Genomic DNA, 21,093 nt, shown 5'->3' on the forward strand with positions numbered 1-21,093 from the left:
ATCATCTTAATATTTATATTTACCCTGTTTTTTATATTATTTTTTTGTCTAGAAAATTATAATTCCAAGGGAAGCACATGAACGCCTGGGGGTTACAGTTAGAGGAGGAACACAAGACCAGCCTGGAAATCCAAAGGATAGTGCTGATGAAGGGATATTTGTTTCTTCTGTAGGTTTTATTTTTTCTCCATTTGTGTGTGTGATTTTCTTTGAGATCTATTTGATTATTTTTTTTCTCTTTAAAAAATGTGATCTTGTGAGAAAAATTTTAAAGAATTATTTTATAAATCATTATTTTTCTGTTCTAGATAAGTTTGTTTTCATACAGTGATTTTTTTGGGTTGACTTTTATGTTTTTATGTTCTGCATCATTCAATGGATTCTTACTGGAATTGACAGATGACTCAAAATCTTATTAGGAAATGCAAGGTTAACAATATTTTGAATTTATACTGATAATTAAATTGCAGCAATTTACTTTAAAGTTTTATGTATTAATCAAACAGTATCCTTTTTCTGAGAATAGAAATGTGTTTTTTCACAAAATAATCATAGTTGTGTCTGTGTGCATACTTTCAATCCTGATTGGCTTATGTAACATATAGTTTGCATTAAAAAAACAAAGTTGTGTTTCCTACTAAGCCTGTGTGTTAACATATGCTAGGAAAGTAGACTGACTTGCTGCTACTGCAAGGGTTGTTTTTTTTTCAGATTATTCAATATATACTAGCTTTTAGCTGTTAGTTATTAGCTTTTGTTTATTCTAAATTCTCAGATTCCTTCATCTCACTTAAAACTTAGGTTCACAAAACTTTTAGTTTGACTTCATTTCTTTTAACTTTTGCCACCTTAATCAGGTTGGTGAACTATTTTACATTTTTATTTATCCACTACATCAACAGTGAAATCTGTATGTCACTTTTTGCAGCACGACTCTTGTTATTAGTAAATTATGGTGATAGAAAATCATACAGTTTCAAAAAATTACAGAAATACAAAACCCCTAAAGCCTGAGCTCTTTTAAAAGTAGACCTTTCTTCACTAGAAATTGTAATTACTAAAAATAATTGACACATATCTGTATCTTAAAATAATATGTGTGCTTTAAAAGTTGTCACAAGAAACAATTTACAACATACTAATACTGTGCACTACTGTACAACAATATTATGTTATTTGTTTGCAAGAATTAAGATTAAAATTTTATTTGATACTTATTAATGTGTTTTAAAAATGAAATTAAAAAGCAGGTTGATTTCTTTGGAACTGAACTGTTTGCGTGTTAGTTATTATTTATTTTAAGAACTTTTTAAGAGTTTTTATTTTGTTATTGGTAAAGTACTAAAATTATTGAATTTTGTTTGGTAATACTAGGTATGTCAAAAATTATTTGTTATGGTTTTTCTATGTGTAAGTATTATGAAACCATTCATAGTGACTAATTTATAACAACACCAGAAAAGAATGAGAAACTTAGAGTTTTATTTCTAATTGGGCATCACTAATAGTTACTTGTACAAGTCATTAAACTTGCACATGTTTCATTCTGCAAGAACATTAGATTTCACAAAGTTTCATTTTTATAAAGTTTAACATGGTTTTTGAAAGTGTGCATTCAATACCCTTTTTTATTGATTGTAATTTAATTGTGTGTATTTTTGTAAAATTCTTTACATTATTGTTCATACTACTGTTTTGGCCTTTCTTACACAGATTCATCCTGATGAAGCAGCAGCAAGAAATGGAAAACTAAAAGAAGGGATGAGGATTATTGAGGTTTCTTGCTTGTTTACATGTTTATTCTATTTGATTTAATGTGGATCCAGATTGTAGTTTTACTTTTGTTTCTATAGATATTAGTAAAACGTTTTTTATGCAGAAAAAATTAAATCATATTATGTGGAAAATTGAAATATTTTTCTTTAGTCGGCTATGGGCTCCTTGTTTCTGACATTGACTACCCTAATCCTGTTATATTTACTTAAACTTCCTTGAATCTTTTGCATATAATTTTGTTCTGTCAGAATTTCAAAGTCATGGTAACATGGATTATGTTATTAATCAAATCTTTTATATATTGAAAACAGGATTTACATGTTTTTTGACATTACCTAGACTGCTGTAAGTTAAATTTGTATATTTCTAAATATCTTATAAATAAAACATAATTTATCAGAAACCATTTTCATAAAACTTACTTAATTTACTTAAAATTATTGGAGAAAGTTTACATAAGAAGAAAGAGGCAAATGAGTGCAAATGCCTCAGGTTCTTTGGATCAAGGGGGCTTTCTCACAAACATAAAAAATCAAAAGTTTAATGCCCCCTTGAAAAACATGTAGGACTTGGATATTATGAGAACAACAGTTACACTTGTTTCATATCAAGTTCTTATTTTGTAATATTTGATTAACATGTTCATGCTGCTTTTTCTTTTGCCTGGCCATGTAGCAAAATATTTGTTGTTGTTAAGTTATTATAAATACATGAATTAACATTTTGTACATTATCTATCCATCACTTGTATCTGTGTATTGCTCAATGTTAAATGTACTGTGATTGGCCAATCATATACTGCACCTGTGTATATATGTCAATGGATTAGAAATTCAAAGTGTGTTGGTTAAGAAGATTGTGTAAGATGTTTCTTTGTGTTTTTTTTTATGTGTAAATTTTTTTGACTGTTTAATTTTAATTAAATGTTACTCGATGTCTGTAATATTAACATACAAACATCATTACAGACGTTGGTGAATTCCACATGTAATACTCAAACCATAGTTAATAAATAGTATTGTACTGTATTTGTCTTACTTGTGAAGTTCAGTTCTGAGGGCTTCTTAGATCCTTAATCCAGCCTTGTGCAAAAGTCATGATGTAAATAACCAAATCATAGTTTTATTTTTACTGTCAAAAGGTTTTATAATATTTATTTATCTGTATTCTTTAGGTTATTACTAGCAATTAAAGTATTATACAGAATGAATTGTTCCATTTTTCTACATATTTATGTGTGTATATGATAGTAAAAGCAATCCATTTTTGTAATTAAAAAATAACATATTTTGCTACCATTCCTAAAATTTCATATCGGTCTTACTAAGCAGAAGTGTTTCCATAGCCAAATTGCTTTATTTCTTATGTAAAATATAATTTTACTGCTTTTCTACTCATATAATCATACAACTTTCATATGTGTATATGAAGTTTTATGTTTGTTTTTGTCAGGTAAATGGAGTGTCATTACTTGGCTCTTCTTACCAAGAAGCTGTTCTTGCCTTAAGCAATGTAGGAGATTCAGTAGAGTTCATCGTCTGTGATGGTTACAATACAACAGATGCTGATAATCCCGCCATGAATGAAATATCTTCACACTGTGTATTCTCTGTATATCAAGATGATGATATTGAAGTTTCCCAACAAGTGAGGAGAATTCTGTTTCTGTTGATATTTGCCCATAACTTCTTTGATCAATATCTTTATGAACTTACAAACTCCATTTTGTTTTTTGTTATAAGCCTTCTAGGTATATTATTTTTTTATTTGATGACACTATTGATTGAAAACATTTTTTACATATAAATACTAAATTACATAGTTACTTCTTCTTCATGTGTCAAATCTGTGGCAGACATCGACGACCATGGCATGCCAGACTTCTCTGTTGTCAATCCTCCTTATCAACTCGATGTTGCTCATTGAGTTCTTGGTGACATAGTTATTGAGGCTGTCGATATATTTAGTTCTTTGACACCCTCTGCTTTTCCTCCCTTCTATTTTTCCACATAGCATCTGTTTCTCTATCACATTCTTCCTACAGATGTGTCCTAGAAATTCCATTTGTCTCTTTCTTATAGTTTTCATGAGGGACCTTTTCTATCCTGCCAGTTCCATGACTTCCACATTTATTTTTCTTTCAGTCCATGATATTTTTAGCATCCTTCTAAGGAACCACATTTCAGCAGCTTCTAATCTCTTCTCTGTATCTTTGTTCAGTGTCCAGCTCTCACAGCCATATAAGAGAACAGACCATACATATGATTTCAAGGTGTTAATTTTAGTGACATTTGTTATGTTCCTGTTTGTGAATATGGACTTCATTTTATAGAAAGTATCCTTGGACATTGCAATTCTTTTCTTTATTTCTGTGTCACTCTTTGCATTTGATGTTATAGTATATCCAAGATATTTGAAGTTTTCGACTTGTTTTATTCTCACGTCCTTGCCGGTTATGCTACATGTGGGTGTAATTGATTGTTTTGAGATAACCATGCACTCTGTTTTCTTTGCGTTTAACTGCAAGCCTTTTTCTTCACTCTCATCTACTGTTGTTGTGAGGAGAGTCTGTAGATTTCGTTCGAGTCCATAATGAGGACTGTGTCATCAGCGTAAGCAAGTTGTTGATATTGCATCCACCTACTTTGACTCCCTGATGTTCATTGATGTTTCATAGGATTATTTCGCTGTATAAGTTAAAAAGATCTGGTGAAAATACACATCCCTGCCTCACCCCTCTTTCAATTGGTCTATATTCACTCAATTCATTTTCAATTTTGATAGCTGCCATTTGCTGCCAGTAAAGGTTTCTAAGGATTCTTAGATCTTTAGCATCGATGTTCAGGTCTGACAACATGTCGAATAGGTCACCATGTCTCACTTTGTCAAAGGCTTTAGAATAATTGATAAAATATAGATATAAATCCTTTTGTACTTCCAGTGATCTTTCCATGAGCATGTTTAGAGCAAAAATTGCATTTCTAGTGCCTTTATCGGCTATAAATCCAAACTGAGTATCAGAAATGTCTGGTCTTATCTTATTCCTTATTCTAGACATGAGCACTCTTAAAAGAACCTTGATAAGATGACTTATTAGACTAATTATCCTGTGCTGTTCACAGTCAGTTGTTCCGAGCTTTTTCGGCAATGCAATACAGACTGATTTTTTTAAAGTCTTCCGGTATTTCACCCGTGTCATAAATAGTGTTCAGTAGTTTTGTCACTTCCTGGATTCCCACTTCTTTTAGGGCTAATAAAAGTTCAATGGGTATGTCGTCTGGACCAGCTGCTTTGCCTTTATGTATCTTCTTTATTGCATGTTCCACTTCATCAGGCATAATTAGAAGGTCTACTGTGTCTATTTCTATGTGTGGGGTTGGGCTTCTGTTGTCGTTATATAGTTCCCCAATATATCCTGACCATCTGTTAAGTACATAGTTACTATTGGCTGATAAATGAGTTTCAATTTTATTTTAATGAAAGTTGATCCTTGAAATATTCAGTTGCATAGTTTTTTATATATATGGGTGATTTATTCAAACAAAAAAGGATTTTGTTATTTTTTTACTTGAGTGAATATAAAACTGCTACTTGAATATCTGATATTTATAAGTGTCTACTTGCTATAGAAAATTTTTACGTATATAAATTTCAAACTAATATTTTCTTAATTTATTTGGAAAAAAATATGAGAATTTCTAATACCACTGATTAATTATTCTCCAAGTTTAGTCATCATGTTACTTAGTGTTAATACACAGTCTTCTTTAGGGATATAAAAAGAAGGAGCAAATTGAAGATATTCATAACCTCTCATCTAATTCTTCCAGTTACACAGAAAAGGTTATACCCCATTTAACAGAGGTAAGCTGTTAATGTGATCTAAGTACTCTTTTACTCTATTCAAACAGTCATATTCTGATAACTGATATGACATGTACAACAGTGTATCTGAGACCTAAAAAAGATGATTACACATGGTGTTGTGGCAAAAGTAGACTTATAATTCTCTAGTGTTAAATCGTGATTTGTTTTAGCATTAGTTTTTGTATATGGGCTGCAGATTCTTTACAGTAGATATCTGTAACTTGTTGATGATAAATTTGAACAATAAATGGACAGCACACAGCCCATGTATTTCAAAATAATATATTGAAAACAAGTTAAACTTATGTACAAAAATTCTTTACACTATAAAATATCACAGTTGTATCTAAAACTAAATAATTTTTTTTTTCTCAGAAGTTCACAGAGGCTGGTTCAGTTTCTTTAGAACACCCTATTACAAGTTAAATTATTCTCATTTATCTCTAATAAACTGTGAAACTACTTTAGAATTTGCCTATTAACAGTTACATTGTACAGTTTAATGTTCTTTAACTTTCCTTGGCACACTCTATCTGCATATATTTATAACACTTGACAGAAAACTCTAGAAATACCTAGCCCTCTAGTGACAACAGTATTCACATAATAAAAATATTTTTGAAGCTTTGAGTAAGATGATATCAACAATATTACAAAAGCTTATTGCAAAAATTAAATTTCATACACAATGTACAACTTGTGCAGGGTTATGTAATGAAATTTGTCATAACTGTTGCTTCTAAAATAATTAACTGTTAACACTTTTCTTGTGAAAACTAAATGACAATTAAATATCAAATTGTTAAGTAAACTAAATAATAACTCTTAAACTAAACAGTCTTGTATATCCAATAATAAGCCCTTCTAGAAAAGTATTTACAGTATTTTTTATGTTATATACAAAGACTGTTCTTAGTTCATACATTAAGTCTTCTCATATAGTATGCACCAACATTTGTGGCTCACTTTTTAGTCTCTCTTCTCATAGGGCATCTGGTAGGGCTTCACCTTGACATGGTTCACTGTCTTTGTCTTGATCTTTTGTTGCTTGAAGTCTGTCTTTCTTAATTTATCTATATACTGGAACAGTCAACCTTGTACCTTTTTCCTTATTAATGCTAGTATTTTTTTGCATGTCTCATCTCCATACAGTGGTTTTAGGTGTAGTGAGTTTTCTTTTTATATAACAAAGTCATTGTCTTCAGGTTCTGCATCTGTAACATCCACACCTGTCATGTTCATCTGTACCTTAACAGCTGTACCTGTTATATCTTCTTCCAACTTGAAGTACCACTTCAACATATTTGCATCGCAGATCTTTGTCTTCCCATATAATTTCACTTTACAGTACATTCTGTTGATAGTTTGCTTTACTTCATAAGGTTCTTTCCACTGCATGGTGGGTTTGTTGTTGTCCATAGGCAGCAGAACTAAGACCTTCTATTCAACCTTGAAATGTTGATCTTTGACTTATTTGTCATGGAAGCAATTCTGACTGCCTGTGATGTGTTTAGCTTCCCTAGTAGAACTGTTTTGATAGGTCTGGTACAGTACTTCCTTCCAGTCCTCTATTATGTAGATCTCTTTTCTCTTTGTATTGTGTTTGACTTTCTCTTGGATACTGTCTCAAAGTTTCTGCAGTAACAGGTGTCTCTTTATGTGCTACCTTGAGCTCTCCTGAACATACATTCAGGATGTCACATTTGGATACTTTACAGGGATTGATATCTTGTTTACTTTTCTTCCCTTCCAAATATAGCCTTCCATTACTGACATGTTATTATTTGTTGTCACCTCTCAATATATGTCAAGTGTTCTGACTAATACTGGCATTATTGATCCATTTGCTAACTTGAGCTGACAATCAGTCATACACTAATTAATCACAGAAGTATCATTTCTTTACTGTGGTGAATCTGATGGGTTGTCTCTGTTCTGTTTCTTCTGGCAGCAGCATCCATAGTGATTGTCACTGTTTTTTTGTTTCTTGCCAACACCATCTTTTTAATGACTCCAACTGCTATATGTTTATATTTCTGCCATTGCTTGTTGTTGATGGACTTGCACTTCTTTGTAATGTGCCCTGTTTTATAACAAATACAATATCTCTTCTCTGTTTTGTCTTGTTGAGTTCTTGTCACCTTTGGTGGTATCAAGTTTCTGGTTAGCCACCACTGAATTTGACTTTAACTGGTTATTCTTGGACTTTCCAAGAATATCTCCTCTCTTATACACTGTTGATTGATGAAGGCTCTGATAAGAAGACTAAAAGCTCACACATAAAAGTATATTAACATAGAGAAAAGTTCACATATAAATCTACTCCTTAATCTCTGTTAAACTCTAAGGATATTGCTCATTATGGCTAAATTAACAATCACAAAGTTTAACTTCACTTTCACCAACTTATCTTAATTTCTCCTTTGCACTTTGTGTTTGCATGTATCTATAATATGTAACAAAAAATCTAGAGATATCTAGCCCTCTAGTAACAACAATATTGACATAACAATAAAAATTTAGAACCTTTGAATAAGATGATGCTAACAGTATTAAAATCCCAGAACTACATATACAATGTACAATTCATACAGTTACTTAAATATCGCTTCTAAACTAAACTTTTCACTCTCTTATTATGAAAACTTAATAATGATTAAATATTAAATCACTAAATAAACTAAATAATAATTCTTAAATTGAACAATATTGTATATCCAATATTTAGTATTATATATTACTAACAATTCATGTAGAAAAGCTAAAAATATGCAATTTTCCTTACTTAATTCCAAATTCTAGCTGTACGATCATGTGTACTTTTATGCAGATTTTTAGTAATAGTACAGTTAATAGTCTTGATAAATGAGTTTGTAATAGTACTGATATAAAACTGCTAGTTCCTGAATTATTCAGATAAATAATTACAAGACCACATTCATTTGACTAGCCCACTGCAGGAATTATTACATTTTTTATATCTATGAATTGTGTTTTGTTTCAGTAAGGGCTACGTTTATGGCATTATTCAAATTCTTCAGGAAGTTTTGTCCACATGAGTTGAAATCAGTATGTGTCTGCCTCCAGCCTCACCACTAACCTTCTGTGAATGTTTTCTAGATTCCTAGTTTGAAATGAAACTGGCAGCTGCTCTCTTTCAGTATTTGAGGGTTGTATCTTCAGTTTAAAAGGTTTCTGTACACTGTTTGATTTGCAGACATTTGTTACCTTCTTGTATATAGCTTAGAATGTTATACAGTAACTCTATATTAATAATGAAGGAGAACAAAACTATTTCCTGATAAGTATTTCAACAAATTGATATGTTATTGAATGATTCTCTAACCAATGGGAAAGAATGTCAGCTGTCACATACAGTTTCCTTATTACAATTTAGTAAATGTCAATACGGGTTAATATCCAGAAAAGATGCATCAATATGATGGAACTGAGCTAATGTTTAGCCTTATTGGACATTTTTATAGATTGTGATGTTGCATTTGTTTTTTTCCCAGTGATCAAAGCTACTCATAGTTGATCCATTTCCAGATTGCTTCATTTGAATCTACAACCCTGTTGAAAGTATGTTTGTGATTGTTGCCTTTAGTATGCTTCACATGACTCAGCACATGGAACTTAGTATCCTTATGTGTATATCATGATACAATTGCACTTAACATTTGGTCAAAATCTGAAAACAATCTGTCTTTGAAACAAATAATCATAACAGTGAGCACAAAATGATAGGCAAAGAAATAACTAAACTTCATTGTTATCAGCTTTTGACATTCTATAGGTGACATATTTAGCACTCACATTTTAGTTCATATCAAATTCTTTATGACTTCACAGTGCCTTGCTGCCAAGACAGAGTTATGACTAGACAGACTTGTTACAGCTTTTTGCAAGGAAAGATGTGTGTGTGTGTGTGTGTGTGTGTATATGTATATGTATATATATACATTATTAAATGATATAGAGTCAGAGTTTTACATGTTGCTAGAAAAAAAGTAGTTATGTTACTTGCTATAAATAGTAAAGTCCTAGTGTTTTTACCCAAAATGCAACTTTAAATATGTAATGAAAAAGAAATTATCACTCTATTATGTAAACCTACTACATTAGTACAAAAAATAATTTTGACATTTAATAACATGGCCAGTGAAGGGCAATAGTATGATCTGATGCCCAACCAAGTTAATCAGAACAATCAACCAACAATATTTGATGTTTTGTGTGTGTGTGTACATATATATATTTATATATACAACATTACTGTTATCAGTCCAGGCTGAATGTCTGTAGAAATAGCATCAAAATACATAGACATTATCTGCTAGGACAGTAAGTTGACAACCCAGACTGATAATGGTATTGTGATATTTAATTCATTATTGGTTTATAGTACTGATGTTTATACTGTTTGCTTTCCTGTCAACAACTGTAATTGACAACCACTGAAAATAAGGCAACAAACTACTACTTATGTTGCTAGACTGTTTATGTGACACAGTAATCCAATATTCTTGAGAGCAACAAAACATACTCACAGAAATAAGTCGACTTTTACTCTTTCTCCAAGAACACTACAAGAAATTTATCAGCTTTTGTATCCTACAATATTTACAGTGAGAATAACCCATAGTAATAAGTAATGAGCACTTTGAATTTATGAAAATATTTATTATAGTATATGATTTGGAACCACTGCAATAAACATCACAAGTGTTTGAAGATTGGTCATCATTCTGGGATGTTTGGTATTTAGTGCTAAACTGTACAGGCATACAAAGATAACTGCCCACATTACTCATTACTCATACAGAGAACGAGAGTAAAGACACTGGCCTTAATCTGGAATATTAAGGTGCTCATTACTGCAAGATTTTGTTTGGTTACAAATAGTAGGTAAAAGGTATGGCCTAATAGTATTGTGCCCATTGCTTTGAGGTACCTGTTACTCAAGGTTCTACTGTAATATATATCTTCTCTCCTTTCATTATTTCATTCCTTCCTTTATCTAGTGATTCATTCACACACCCATGTTTGTATAATACAGATTGTTTTTTCTCTCACATTTATATTTTTATTGTGATATTTTAAAGCTTCTTTCTAACTGGTCAATGTATGCATGATGTCCTAAATGGGTGCCAACCATGGAGAACGTAGTAACAGCTCACCTAACTAAGGTATATAACTTAGAACTGTCATGTGCAGTAATTTAAATATATAGGTTAATTCACATAACTTTTAAATTATGCCATTAACCTGAAAGTCTTGACAAAGTTGCTGCCATCATCTTTTGCAGTCTTGATCATTTTTTTCTGAATGCAGTATTCAACATGTACTGCTTCTAGTGACCTTCCAGCAAGATCACAAATGACATCCTTTTATACAAAAGCAGGTGATAACTGCATGCTAACATTCCAGTGTATATCATTGTTATGCAGTGCACTGTGACTCATAAGTAGGCTCTGAAACAAAATAATAGTTTGTTAGTTTAAAACATGCTTTCAATAATAAAACAGGTTAACTCCAATGTTTATAGTAAATGTCTAATTCAGTATCGGTGTTCCAAAGTAAGGTGTGAAAAATCAAACCCCAAGATTGTATAGTTTAAAAAATGTGAGAATATTAGAAACTAAAAAATTAGAGATTATTCAATTACCTGTTTTTGCAACTTCGAGAGCCAGCAGTATGCTAGTTTGGACTTGAGAAGACTACTGTTTTCCATATAGCCATTGTTCACTTGTCTCATTAGTGTTCTTGTTGGTTGAAGTGATGTCATTAAATTTCTAAAGGATGTGGACTTAATAACTCCAAATGACAAAAACTCTGAGGCAATAAGTCCAATATTAGCTTCTGTTAAAACACTTGAGAGCTTTACTTAAATGTAAGAAGCTATTATTTTTATTTTTTGCAATCAACTGCAAATTTCTTAGGTGTATTGTCACCACCTTCATTTACTTTCACTGTTCATTTGTTTCATGTCATACATAGTTTCACTTTAGACTCAAATCCCTTAACAACAGAGAAACGTTTTATGGACACATGTTTTTTAAGTTGCAGATGTACTGCTCAAACTGAACATTTTTTTTAAGACAAGCAAAGCAAGCACTCAAATGATGAGTTGTCACCACTGCTTTCTTCCAGTAAACTTAAAGTAGTAATTGTTGAGGTATGTGCAAAGATTACATGGAGTTTCACTCAAACTGCTGCCACTTTCTTGTGACATAGTGCTTCACATAACTTCCCATTTTAATAGCTTGTAGACTAGTGACATAAAATACACACCAAATGTATCCTTGGTTAGTGCAGCAGCCCTCACTTTGAGTCTACAAATTCATAACTCAACTAATATTTATTCTTCAACAGGACAAAACATATTTCAGCAGGAATACATATGCAATGCTTAACTCCTCTGGTATTGTTCCAGTATTACTGCAGTTTAAAAATGCACTATTTATTATATTTATGGTCAATTTTATTAGGTTATTAATTATTATTCTTTTAACCAGATGTTTTTAAACTACTGGTTGTTATTAGTTGTTATTGTTTTTAAGCATATTAATGGGCTGTAATATTATTTTATTTAAAAAGTAATGAATAATGTGCTATTTTGACTAAAAATTTAACAACATTGCTGAAAATGTTATTAAATTTCAAAAATAGTGTTGTAACCTTGGACATTACTATAAAACTAATGTTGTTTTTGACAATGATGTTCCTGCCCAACAATGTATAGAGTTAAGAAGAATTGCATTTTAAAGTAAAATGCTTTTAATGTTCTCTTTGTGAAATTAGAAAGACAGATATAATAGAGCATTTGTAAAAATACTGGGCTCTGAAATTACACCCTTAAGCCAATCCAAATCAATGTCCTCACCTGTAAAATTAAAGTTCTGATAAGCAAGTAAGCCTTCTGATCCAAATATTTATTGTAATTAGGCTCTGAAATTACACCCCTAAGCCAATCCAAATCAGTGTCCTCACCTGTAAAGTTAAAGTTCTGATAAGCAAGTAAGTCTTCTGATCCAAATATTTATTGTAATTAGGCTCTGAAATTACACCCCTAAGCCAATCCAAATCAGTGTCCTCACCTGTAAAGTTAAAGTTCTGATAAGCAAGTAAGTCTTCTGATCCAAATATTTATTGTAATAATGCTGGGTTTATTTCCTTATACCTTTAAGAAGATGATAATCAAGGATTTAATCCATTGAATGTTGATTCTTCACATAGGGTATAGTTCACCTCCAGCAAATGAATACAAGTAATCTTATACGATGCACATTTTACAAAAATTTTGCACATACTTAGAGCATTCCCAGTAAATGGGTTAAAGTTTATTAAAATTCACAAATAACCACACCTAAAAATTAACAACTGTTTTTGTGAGAAAAATGAGCAAAGAAACTGTAATCTCAGCAATTTCATTCTACCACATACTTATTAATCAATTAACATAATTGTAATGGACATTTCTGCCCTTGGCCTGCTTAGATTAGTTTTGGAAGCTTATGCTGACATACAGTGGGAGGTCTTTAGAAACGTTTTGTATTTTAAGAGTAACCTTGTTATTCTTTCCTTCTTAGAAAAGCTTATTACATTGGAAATTAATATGTTGAAAAATAGTGTAAAATCATAGCCAAGGGTGTAAATTGACTCCATAATATGTTGGTGAACCCCAATATTAGCTGAATTCCTGATGGGAAAAAAAAAACCATTTCATGGATGCTGGAAGGATTTAGCTCTTCTTGACTTAAAATATGTTGAAAAGGGGTTCAACGTGGTTTAACAAAATAGTTAAGGTCAAAACAAAACCTCTTAGATAAAAGAGCAAACCAAACAAATTTACATGTAAAATTGAGGAAAATATTGACAATATTATACTTCATAAATATTTATTACTAGCATGATGATGAGAAACACATTTGAAGTAAAAATGTATCTCAAGACAGTTGTTATAGGTATTGAAACTTTTATTAAAATAAAGTACAGGAGAACATTTTGACCTTTTTGTGTCATCTTTAGATATCTTGAGATACATTATTACTACCTTGGTTTTGCCACTAAAAGCATCATTATCTTCTGGTGAAAACTTTAATAACATTGCAATGACTGAACTGGAATAATATAAATATGCTAACCACATTCGAGCCATAAAACAGGCAAAAACAGATTGGTAGTGCACAGCACAGTTTATTAAAGTTGTTGGCCATGAGATTGAACATTATCAAAGTGGAGGAAATAATTCCAAAAGCAGTATAGGATATGATACCTCAGCCTCTAAATATAAAGTGTGATTATAAGGTTTTAAAAACATATACATTATCATACTCTTCTTTTCTCAGTAAACTTTAAAATTATTGTATCTTGTTCTCATGATTTCATAAAAAATATTGTATTTTCATAAAAAATCTTTTTTTTTTTCTGCAATGCCAAACTAGAATTTGATTGTTTTCTTATTTTTGATTTTAAGGGTGAAACACTTGAAGAATTAACTTCATCATTGACATCCCAAATTCTACCAGATGATATAGAAGATTCTAAACATTTGTCAGAAGCTGTTGCAAAAGCTGAACAGATAAATAATTCAGGTTTGTCTTAATCTTCAGTTAACCATTATTGTTTAGATATAAAACTTCAATAAGTTTTTATTTCAAGTTTTCTAATATTAAAATAGTTACTGCATGAATAAATGGAATAGGCTGTTGGAGAATTATTGTATGAAGAAATTGTTAAACTTAATGATTGAAATAATTCAGATTTTCTTAGATATTAAATGCATGTGATTATCTTTGGTGTTTACAAATAAACTTTGTATCCAGTTTAATGATAAATAGCAGTTAACTGCTGTTACATCAGCTAATATATTTTACATGGAGTCTGTATTTAAAAAAATAATAATAATAACATATTAAGATACAATCTTGTAGTGAACACACCACCATCAAGGATTGGAGTGAGCATTCATCCAGACTGCACTGAAGTGGATTTTGACTTTATGAATACTACACACTCAGAACAGTTACTTAGAAGCCAGGAGGATGGGCAGGAAGACTACAACGTAGAATTAGTCCACAAGGAGGACAACAGGTATCACTGTATTAGTTTCAGCATTCATGAAATTTTATGGGAAAGTTTCACAGTAATGTGATGAATGGAAATGTTATGACTCCAGTTTCTTCAGCTATATTTCTCATAAAAACAACTACTAATTTTGAGTTGTGACTGGAATTGATAAACCTTTAACTAGTGAAGCTTCATCAACTTTGAGAAAAGTTATTAGTTTCCTAATAGGTACTTCCCTCCTCTCACAAAATTAGATGTTCTTATTTTATGCTGCCTTCAATTGATAGTATTGCTCTGTTACTGGTGGAGGTGATGCATAGTGATTTACATAAGATGTTTTGGAACTTTGGATTTCAAAAGAGGGAAGGCTGATGGCTTGTGGCATGTGTTCAAAAATGTTTGCAAATAAAGAGTAGCACAAAATGAGAAAAGCTAATCTTGTGAGTGGAGGGAGAGTGCTATATCAAAAGGTTTATTATTCATGCCAGACAAAATCTATTTTTCATTGCAACGAGTTTTTGATATGGAGAGTTTTTTTGTTTTTTTTTAAGAGTATCTTTCATGTAATAGGTGAAGGCATTGTTCTGGACTAGGTTGGAGTAGGTTTTCAGAACATTTTATTGTCCTAAGTGCTCTCTTTGCTGGTTGGATTTTTCCACTTCCATTGAAAAAAATCAAACTTTCATTCTTTGGTATGTGGTGACCTTTAGCTGAAACATTGCTTAATAATATAACTATATAAGTATTTCTCATTAACCATAAGTGATGGCATTGAATTTTCAAGTAATTGAAAATTTGCTGTAAAACAAATATGTAAGTGTCACATATGTTGCCTATGGTGCATGGGCTTACATCACAAGTTACACTATATTGTGTTAAAATGTATGTAATTTCAAGTAAAGTGTGATTAACTTTCTGTATCACAACACTTCCTGTTTTTTTTACCATTTCAGCAAGTCTATTGGAATGTTGAAATTAACTTGAATGTTAATACAAATTTGTTGGTAAGATACAAAAACTTACTTTTATGGTTATTTTACTCATATTTAATTGATAAAAATATATTTGTTCTCCAGTACACCAGCAAAAACGTTACAGACTTACAAAACTAAAATTTGGGGTTAAAATACCCATAATGGACAGAATAATAGGCTTATGTAGGTTTGTTATGTGATAAAAAAGAACTATAGTACACTTTTATTCTTCATCTTATATATATGTATAGTTTATTTATTTTAAAATCAACCTCACTCATCAAAAAAAAGTAAAAACTATTTAAAGTTCCAGGTTATGCTTTTTAAGTTACTATTTCAATCTAAAAAGTAAGTGTGGCTAATATGCAAAGACCTTTAGCTATCAAACTCAAAATGTGTACACCAAGAGCTGTTAGATGGAAAAAGCAAGAAAATACTAGATAAATGTTCAAAACAAAATTTCCAATTTTATCATTTTTGTTAAAATTCACTAGAAAATGAACTTTCTAAACAAATTAAGCCTACCTTATTATCTACAGAGAGTATGATAATTTTAGTTTTTAGGTCTGTATAGTCAAACAAATATGAAACTGGTCAGATTGGCTTAAGGAATGTCAAGTATTTTTCCACGTTGTTTTATCTATTCAGTGAATTCATCACACTATCATTAATTCTATCTTCTTCCCATTTTTAGTTTATATTAGTTATGAAGTAAGGGCATTGTGTATTTTTAAATAATTTGTCTTAATAATTTAAAAGCCAAAGATTTTCTTATTTATTGAATTTAGTCATCTGTTGCTGGAAGAGAGCCTTATCTGTATTATATTCATTCTATTTTTCAAAATGGGCTTAGTAATCACTCACCAAAATTAAGTTGCTATCCAAAATATACATTATGTATTCTAGAGATGTCTTTATAAAATTATGAAAGCTTAGTTTTTGTTTTGTTTTCTTTCACAATAATACCAGTTTAAAAATAACCTTAAAAAATGTTTTATAAGAAGTCACAGGTACAGAAATTTATTTTAAAGTGCTTGTAACATTTCTCTGAAACCTTGTATATTAAGACTAACTATGGAAGTTTATTTCTTTTCTTATAACATATGATAGCAGTTTGTCAGCATCTTGGTCAAACTTGGCTACAGAAATGTCAGGTACAATTTCAGCTGTTCGGACAGTTAAAGCTGAGAGAAGAATGCAAGCTAAGCTAAAACAGGAAGGTTTGGAAATTTCCGAGGAGGAACTTGCTAAACTTACCCCAGCTCAACAGAGGGCATTACAAGCAGAAAAACGAGCAGCTTGGAGACAAGCAAGGTAAAGTGATACAGAAACAAATGAATATATTTGTTTTAGTCAAGTATTATTGTCTTGAAAATGTATGCTTACACATAATTCACAGTAAAAATTATCTTAATGATTTACTTAAAAGTTCTTTTAGCATATTCAATTCAAAAATTACATAGAAGCCCTCCAGAAATGAACTCATAGTAATATAGAAGCTACTTTTCAGAGTTCTTTTAAACCTGATTAGTATGTTACCAGTGACACTTGAGGTGTGTTTTTTCTATTACATAAACTTTATATTTCTAAATTCCAATTTGCATGTCTATCTGAAGTGCATTTATAATGTGAAAAAATTATAAAGAAATGATTAATAGTAATGAAAGAATAGTTACAGTCATGTGAAAAAGTTAGAACACCCTATGAAAGTCTGTGTATTTTTGTAACATTTTTGGATATATAGATATTTAATTTCAATTTTAACAATACTGAGAGATTATAGGAATATAACTAGACAATTAAAACTGAAGAAAACACTTTTCAATACCTTCTGTGAATGTAATTCCACAAAAATGCATATTCTAACTGAGGAAAAAGTTAGGGCACCCCCACATTTATTCCCACTTAAAATGGCTCAACTCACACACAGGTGGATTACACCAGGTGCACATGATTAGAAAATCGTTACTCAGCATTTTGAATAAGGCTTGCAGTATTTAAACCTCAGACATTTAGTTTGGTGTGCTCCTGACTGTTGAAGTGAGAGTGAGCACCATGGTGAGAGCAAAAGAGCTGTCTGAGGCCTTCAGAAAGAAAATTGTAGCAGCTTATGAGTCTGGTAAGGAATTTAAAAAGATCCCAAAATATTTTGAAATCAGCCATTCCACTGTCTGGAAAATAATCAACAAGTGGGGGGCTTTCAAAACAACTGCCAACATGCTCAGGTCTGGTTGTCCAAGCAAGTTCACTCTGAGAGCAGACTGCAAGATGCTAAAAGAGGTCTCCAAACACCCTAACATGTCATCATGGGATCTACAGCAGTCTCTGGCTACTGTTGATATGAAAGTGCATGCCTCTACAATTAGAAAGAGACTGCACAAGTTTAACTTGCATGGGAGGTGTGCAAGGAGGAAACCTTTGCTCTCTGAGAGAAACATCAAGGCCAGACTGAAGATTGCCAGAGAGAATGTAAACAAAAACCAGGACTTCTGGAATAATGTTCTTTGAACAGATGAGTCCAAAATTAAATTATTTGGACCACCAGAACAGAGGACATGTTTGGCATAAACCAAATACAGCATTCCAGGAAAATAACCTCATACTAACTGTGAAGCATGGAGGGAAGTGTCATGGTTTTGGGCTGCTTTGTTGCAGCAGAACCTGGACAGCTCACAATCATAGAATCTACCATGAATTTACTGTGTATCAGAGGGTACTTGAGGATCATGTAAGACCATCTGTAAGGAAATTAAAGCTGAAGCAGAACTGGACCATGCAACATGACAATGACCCAAAACATACCAGTAAATCCACCAAGAACTGGCTGAAAACTAAGAAATGGAGAGTCCTGGAATGGCTGAGTCAAAGCCCAGATCTTAATCCCATTGAGATGCTGTGGGGTAACTTGAAACGGGCTGTACATGCAAGAAACCCCTCAAACATCTCACAGCTGAAAGAATTATACATTGAGGAGTGGGTCAAACTTTTTCAGACTGATGTCAGAGACTGGAAGGTGGCTACAAGAAGCATTTCACTACAGTTATTTCAACCAAAGGGGGTAACACTAGCTATTAGCTATTAGGGGGTAGGGTGTCCTAACTTTTTCCTCAGTTAGAATATACATTTTAGTAGAATTACATTTACAGAAGATTTTGAAAAGTCTTTTCTTCAGTTTTAATTGTTTTGTTATATTCCTATAATCTCTCAGTATTTTAAATATTGAGATTAAATATCTATATATCCAAAAATACACAGACTTTCATAGGGTGTCCTAACTTTTTCACATGACTATATATGGTCAATGTTTCAACTAAATAACCTTTATCAATGGGATCATTTGGCTGAAATATTGATTAGAATATTATTTTGATCTTGCAGCAATTTATTTATGCCTTTGTGCTTTTCAGAAATATTTGTTGATGAATTAGAATTTAATTTGAGTTTCTTGATAGCCAAAGTTTCTTTGATTTATAAATCTTCTTTGTCATTGAAACTACATATTATGCTGAAATCCTTTTATTTGAAGTCCCATCTTGGATTTAGAAGTCTGTATAAGTTTGAAGAATTACTGGAACTGGACCAAGAATGTGATGAGACTGCAAATGACAAGGACTTCAGTGTGATACAAAGTTCCAACAACAAACAAGACTTAAGAATTTAATAAACATTGACTGTTGAGAAACTGAAGTCAGAGATGAGTCTTTGTGTCTTCTAATTTGTTTTTGTTTTTCGTTGGAAATATTGTATCAAAGCCCTAAGATTTACAGAAATGTCTTTGTTAGAATACATTCATAATGTTATTATAGCTGCCTTCTAACTCCCTGTAATGAATTTGAAATTTGAGTGATGGCATAATTAAATCCAATAAGCAATGTGTAGTTCATTGATTTTTGCCACTTACAGTAATATAACCATACTTGTTTTTATTGAATTTTCTCTTTACCTACTGCATGATAATAAACGTATATTCCACATATTCTAATAATATGGTGAAAGTTTTGTTTATAACTGTATTGGGGGTATAAAGATCTTGTGATTTAAGTTAATATTCAGGGTTGACTACTGTGTGAGAGCTTAAACTTTATGAAATGAGTATCACAGTTGCTTGTTTTATTTTTTCTGGAGTTTCATTGTATTTGAAGAAATGAATGTAAAGTTAATTTCATCTTAGGTTGAAATCACTAGAAGAAGATGCATTTCGAGCTCAGATGGTAATCACACGAGCTAAGAAGATGGCTGAAGCAATGGAAATAAGATCAGTGTTACCCGCCTTGTCAAACATAAAGCCTGATATTAATGATCAGAATAAAGAAGGTATGGTTTTATTAAAATATTTAACAAAATTGTATATGAATTGCTTTTATTGCTAGTATATAAAAGCTAAAAGTACATTTATAATTGTTTTGAATAGATCAAGTTAAGGGGGAATTGGTCTTTTTCTTTTTGAAGAAATTTAAAAATATAGGATCATAACCCTAAAGGTTAAGATAATGCAATGAGGCAGAAACTTTCCTTCAGTGCAAGCATTCTAAACTTCTTTTTTACAATGACATTTTAACCAATAATAATGATAAAAAATATTCTGACTGTAAAGAAACAGCCCTCACCTTTTGTGCTATAATGCAAAATATTCAGGGTTTGATCCCTGCATTGGATACACTACATATAGCTCATCGCACAACTTTATAGTTAAAACAAACAAACAATAATAAAATGAGCAACAGAAGTGAAGTACAATTGTAAATGGATTTATTTGCAGTCATTTTTCATTTATAAGCTCTTGAAATGAAAATCAACTTTATAGACTAATTATCATAACTATATGTGATTCTTTCCACATATTTATTTGTATTAAAAACCTTTTCAACACTTTCTACAAAATGATGTAACTGTATTAATTGAAATAATCTTTAATACTTACAAGCTTTCACTCATTATTTGACTAAGTCACAATAAATGACAAACTTAGGAAATTAAACAACAATAGTTTGGCTATTTATACCACTCTTCAGGGGTTCGTGACTACATTTTTACATAAAATGCTATGTATTTATTTCATAGTAACACTAAAATTTGAAATACAAATTATCACATTTCTTGCACCACACAATTTAATTACCAACTGATGAGCTGGTGAAAAAGTTACAATATGGTTTCAAGCAAAATAAAATTTACTGAATAAGCAGATGAAGGAAATTTCATTGTTTTAATTTTTAAACCATGCTGCATTTTAATATCAATTAATATTTATAACAGTATATCAGTTGTGTAACCATAGGATATATAAAAGACATGGCATATTCTGCTGTTGCCAGTATTCTAAACATTGTTTCTGTATCCAGCAAGTACAAACATTAAGGGTTTATGTATTCTAATTAAGTTTTTAAACAGTTAGGGCCAATCT

At 31.2% G+C, this 21,093-nt stretch overlaps 1 protein-coding gene across 1 annotated transcript in view; it reads left to right on the forward strand.

Annotated features, from left to right (window-relative positions):
* The window catches only part of LOC143251643 (uncharacterized), a 206,009-nt gene that overhangs the window by 160,921 nt on the left and 23,995 nt on the right, over nucleotides 1-21,093 (forward strand). The window contains exons 28-35 of the mRNA XM_076502905.1: nucleotides 53-169; nucleotides 1,714-1,776; nucleotides 3,229-3,423; nucleotides 5,548-5,640; nucleotides 14,123-14,240; nucleotides 14,580-14,739; nucleotides 16,800-17,003; nucleotides 19,861-20,003. Coding sequence (XP_076359020.1) covers nucleotides 53-169; nucleotides 1,714-1,776; nucleotides 3,229-3,423; nucleotides 5,548-5,640; nucleotides 14,123-14,240; nucleotides 14,580-14,739; nucleotides 16,800-17,003; nucleotides 19,861-20,003 — 1,093 coding nt within the window. The remainder of the gene's footprint in view (nucleotides 1-52; nucleotides 170-1,713; nucleotides 1,777-3,228; nucleotides 3,424-5,547; nucleotides 5,641-14,122; nucleotides 14,241-14,579; nucleotides 14,740-16,799; nucleotides 17,004-19,860; nucleotides 20,004-21,093) is intronic.

Source organism: Tachypleus tridentatus, chromosome 6 (genome assembly GCF_004210375.1).
Source record: "Tachypleus tridentatus isolate NWPU-2018 chromosome 6, ASM421037v1, whole genome shotgun sequence".
NCBI classification, from domain to species: domain Eukaryota; kingdom Metazoa; phylum Arthropoda; class Merostomata; order Xiphosura; family Limulidae; genus Tachypleus; species Tachypleus tridentatus.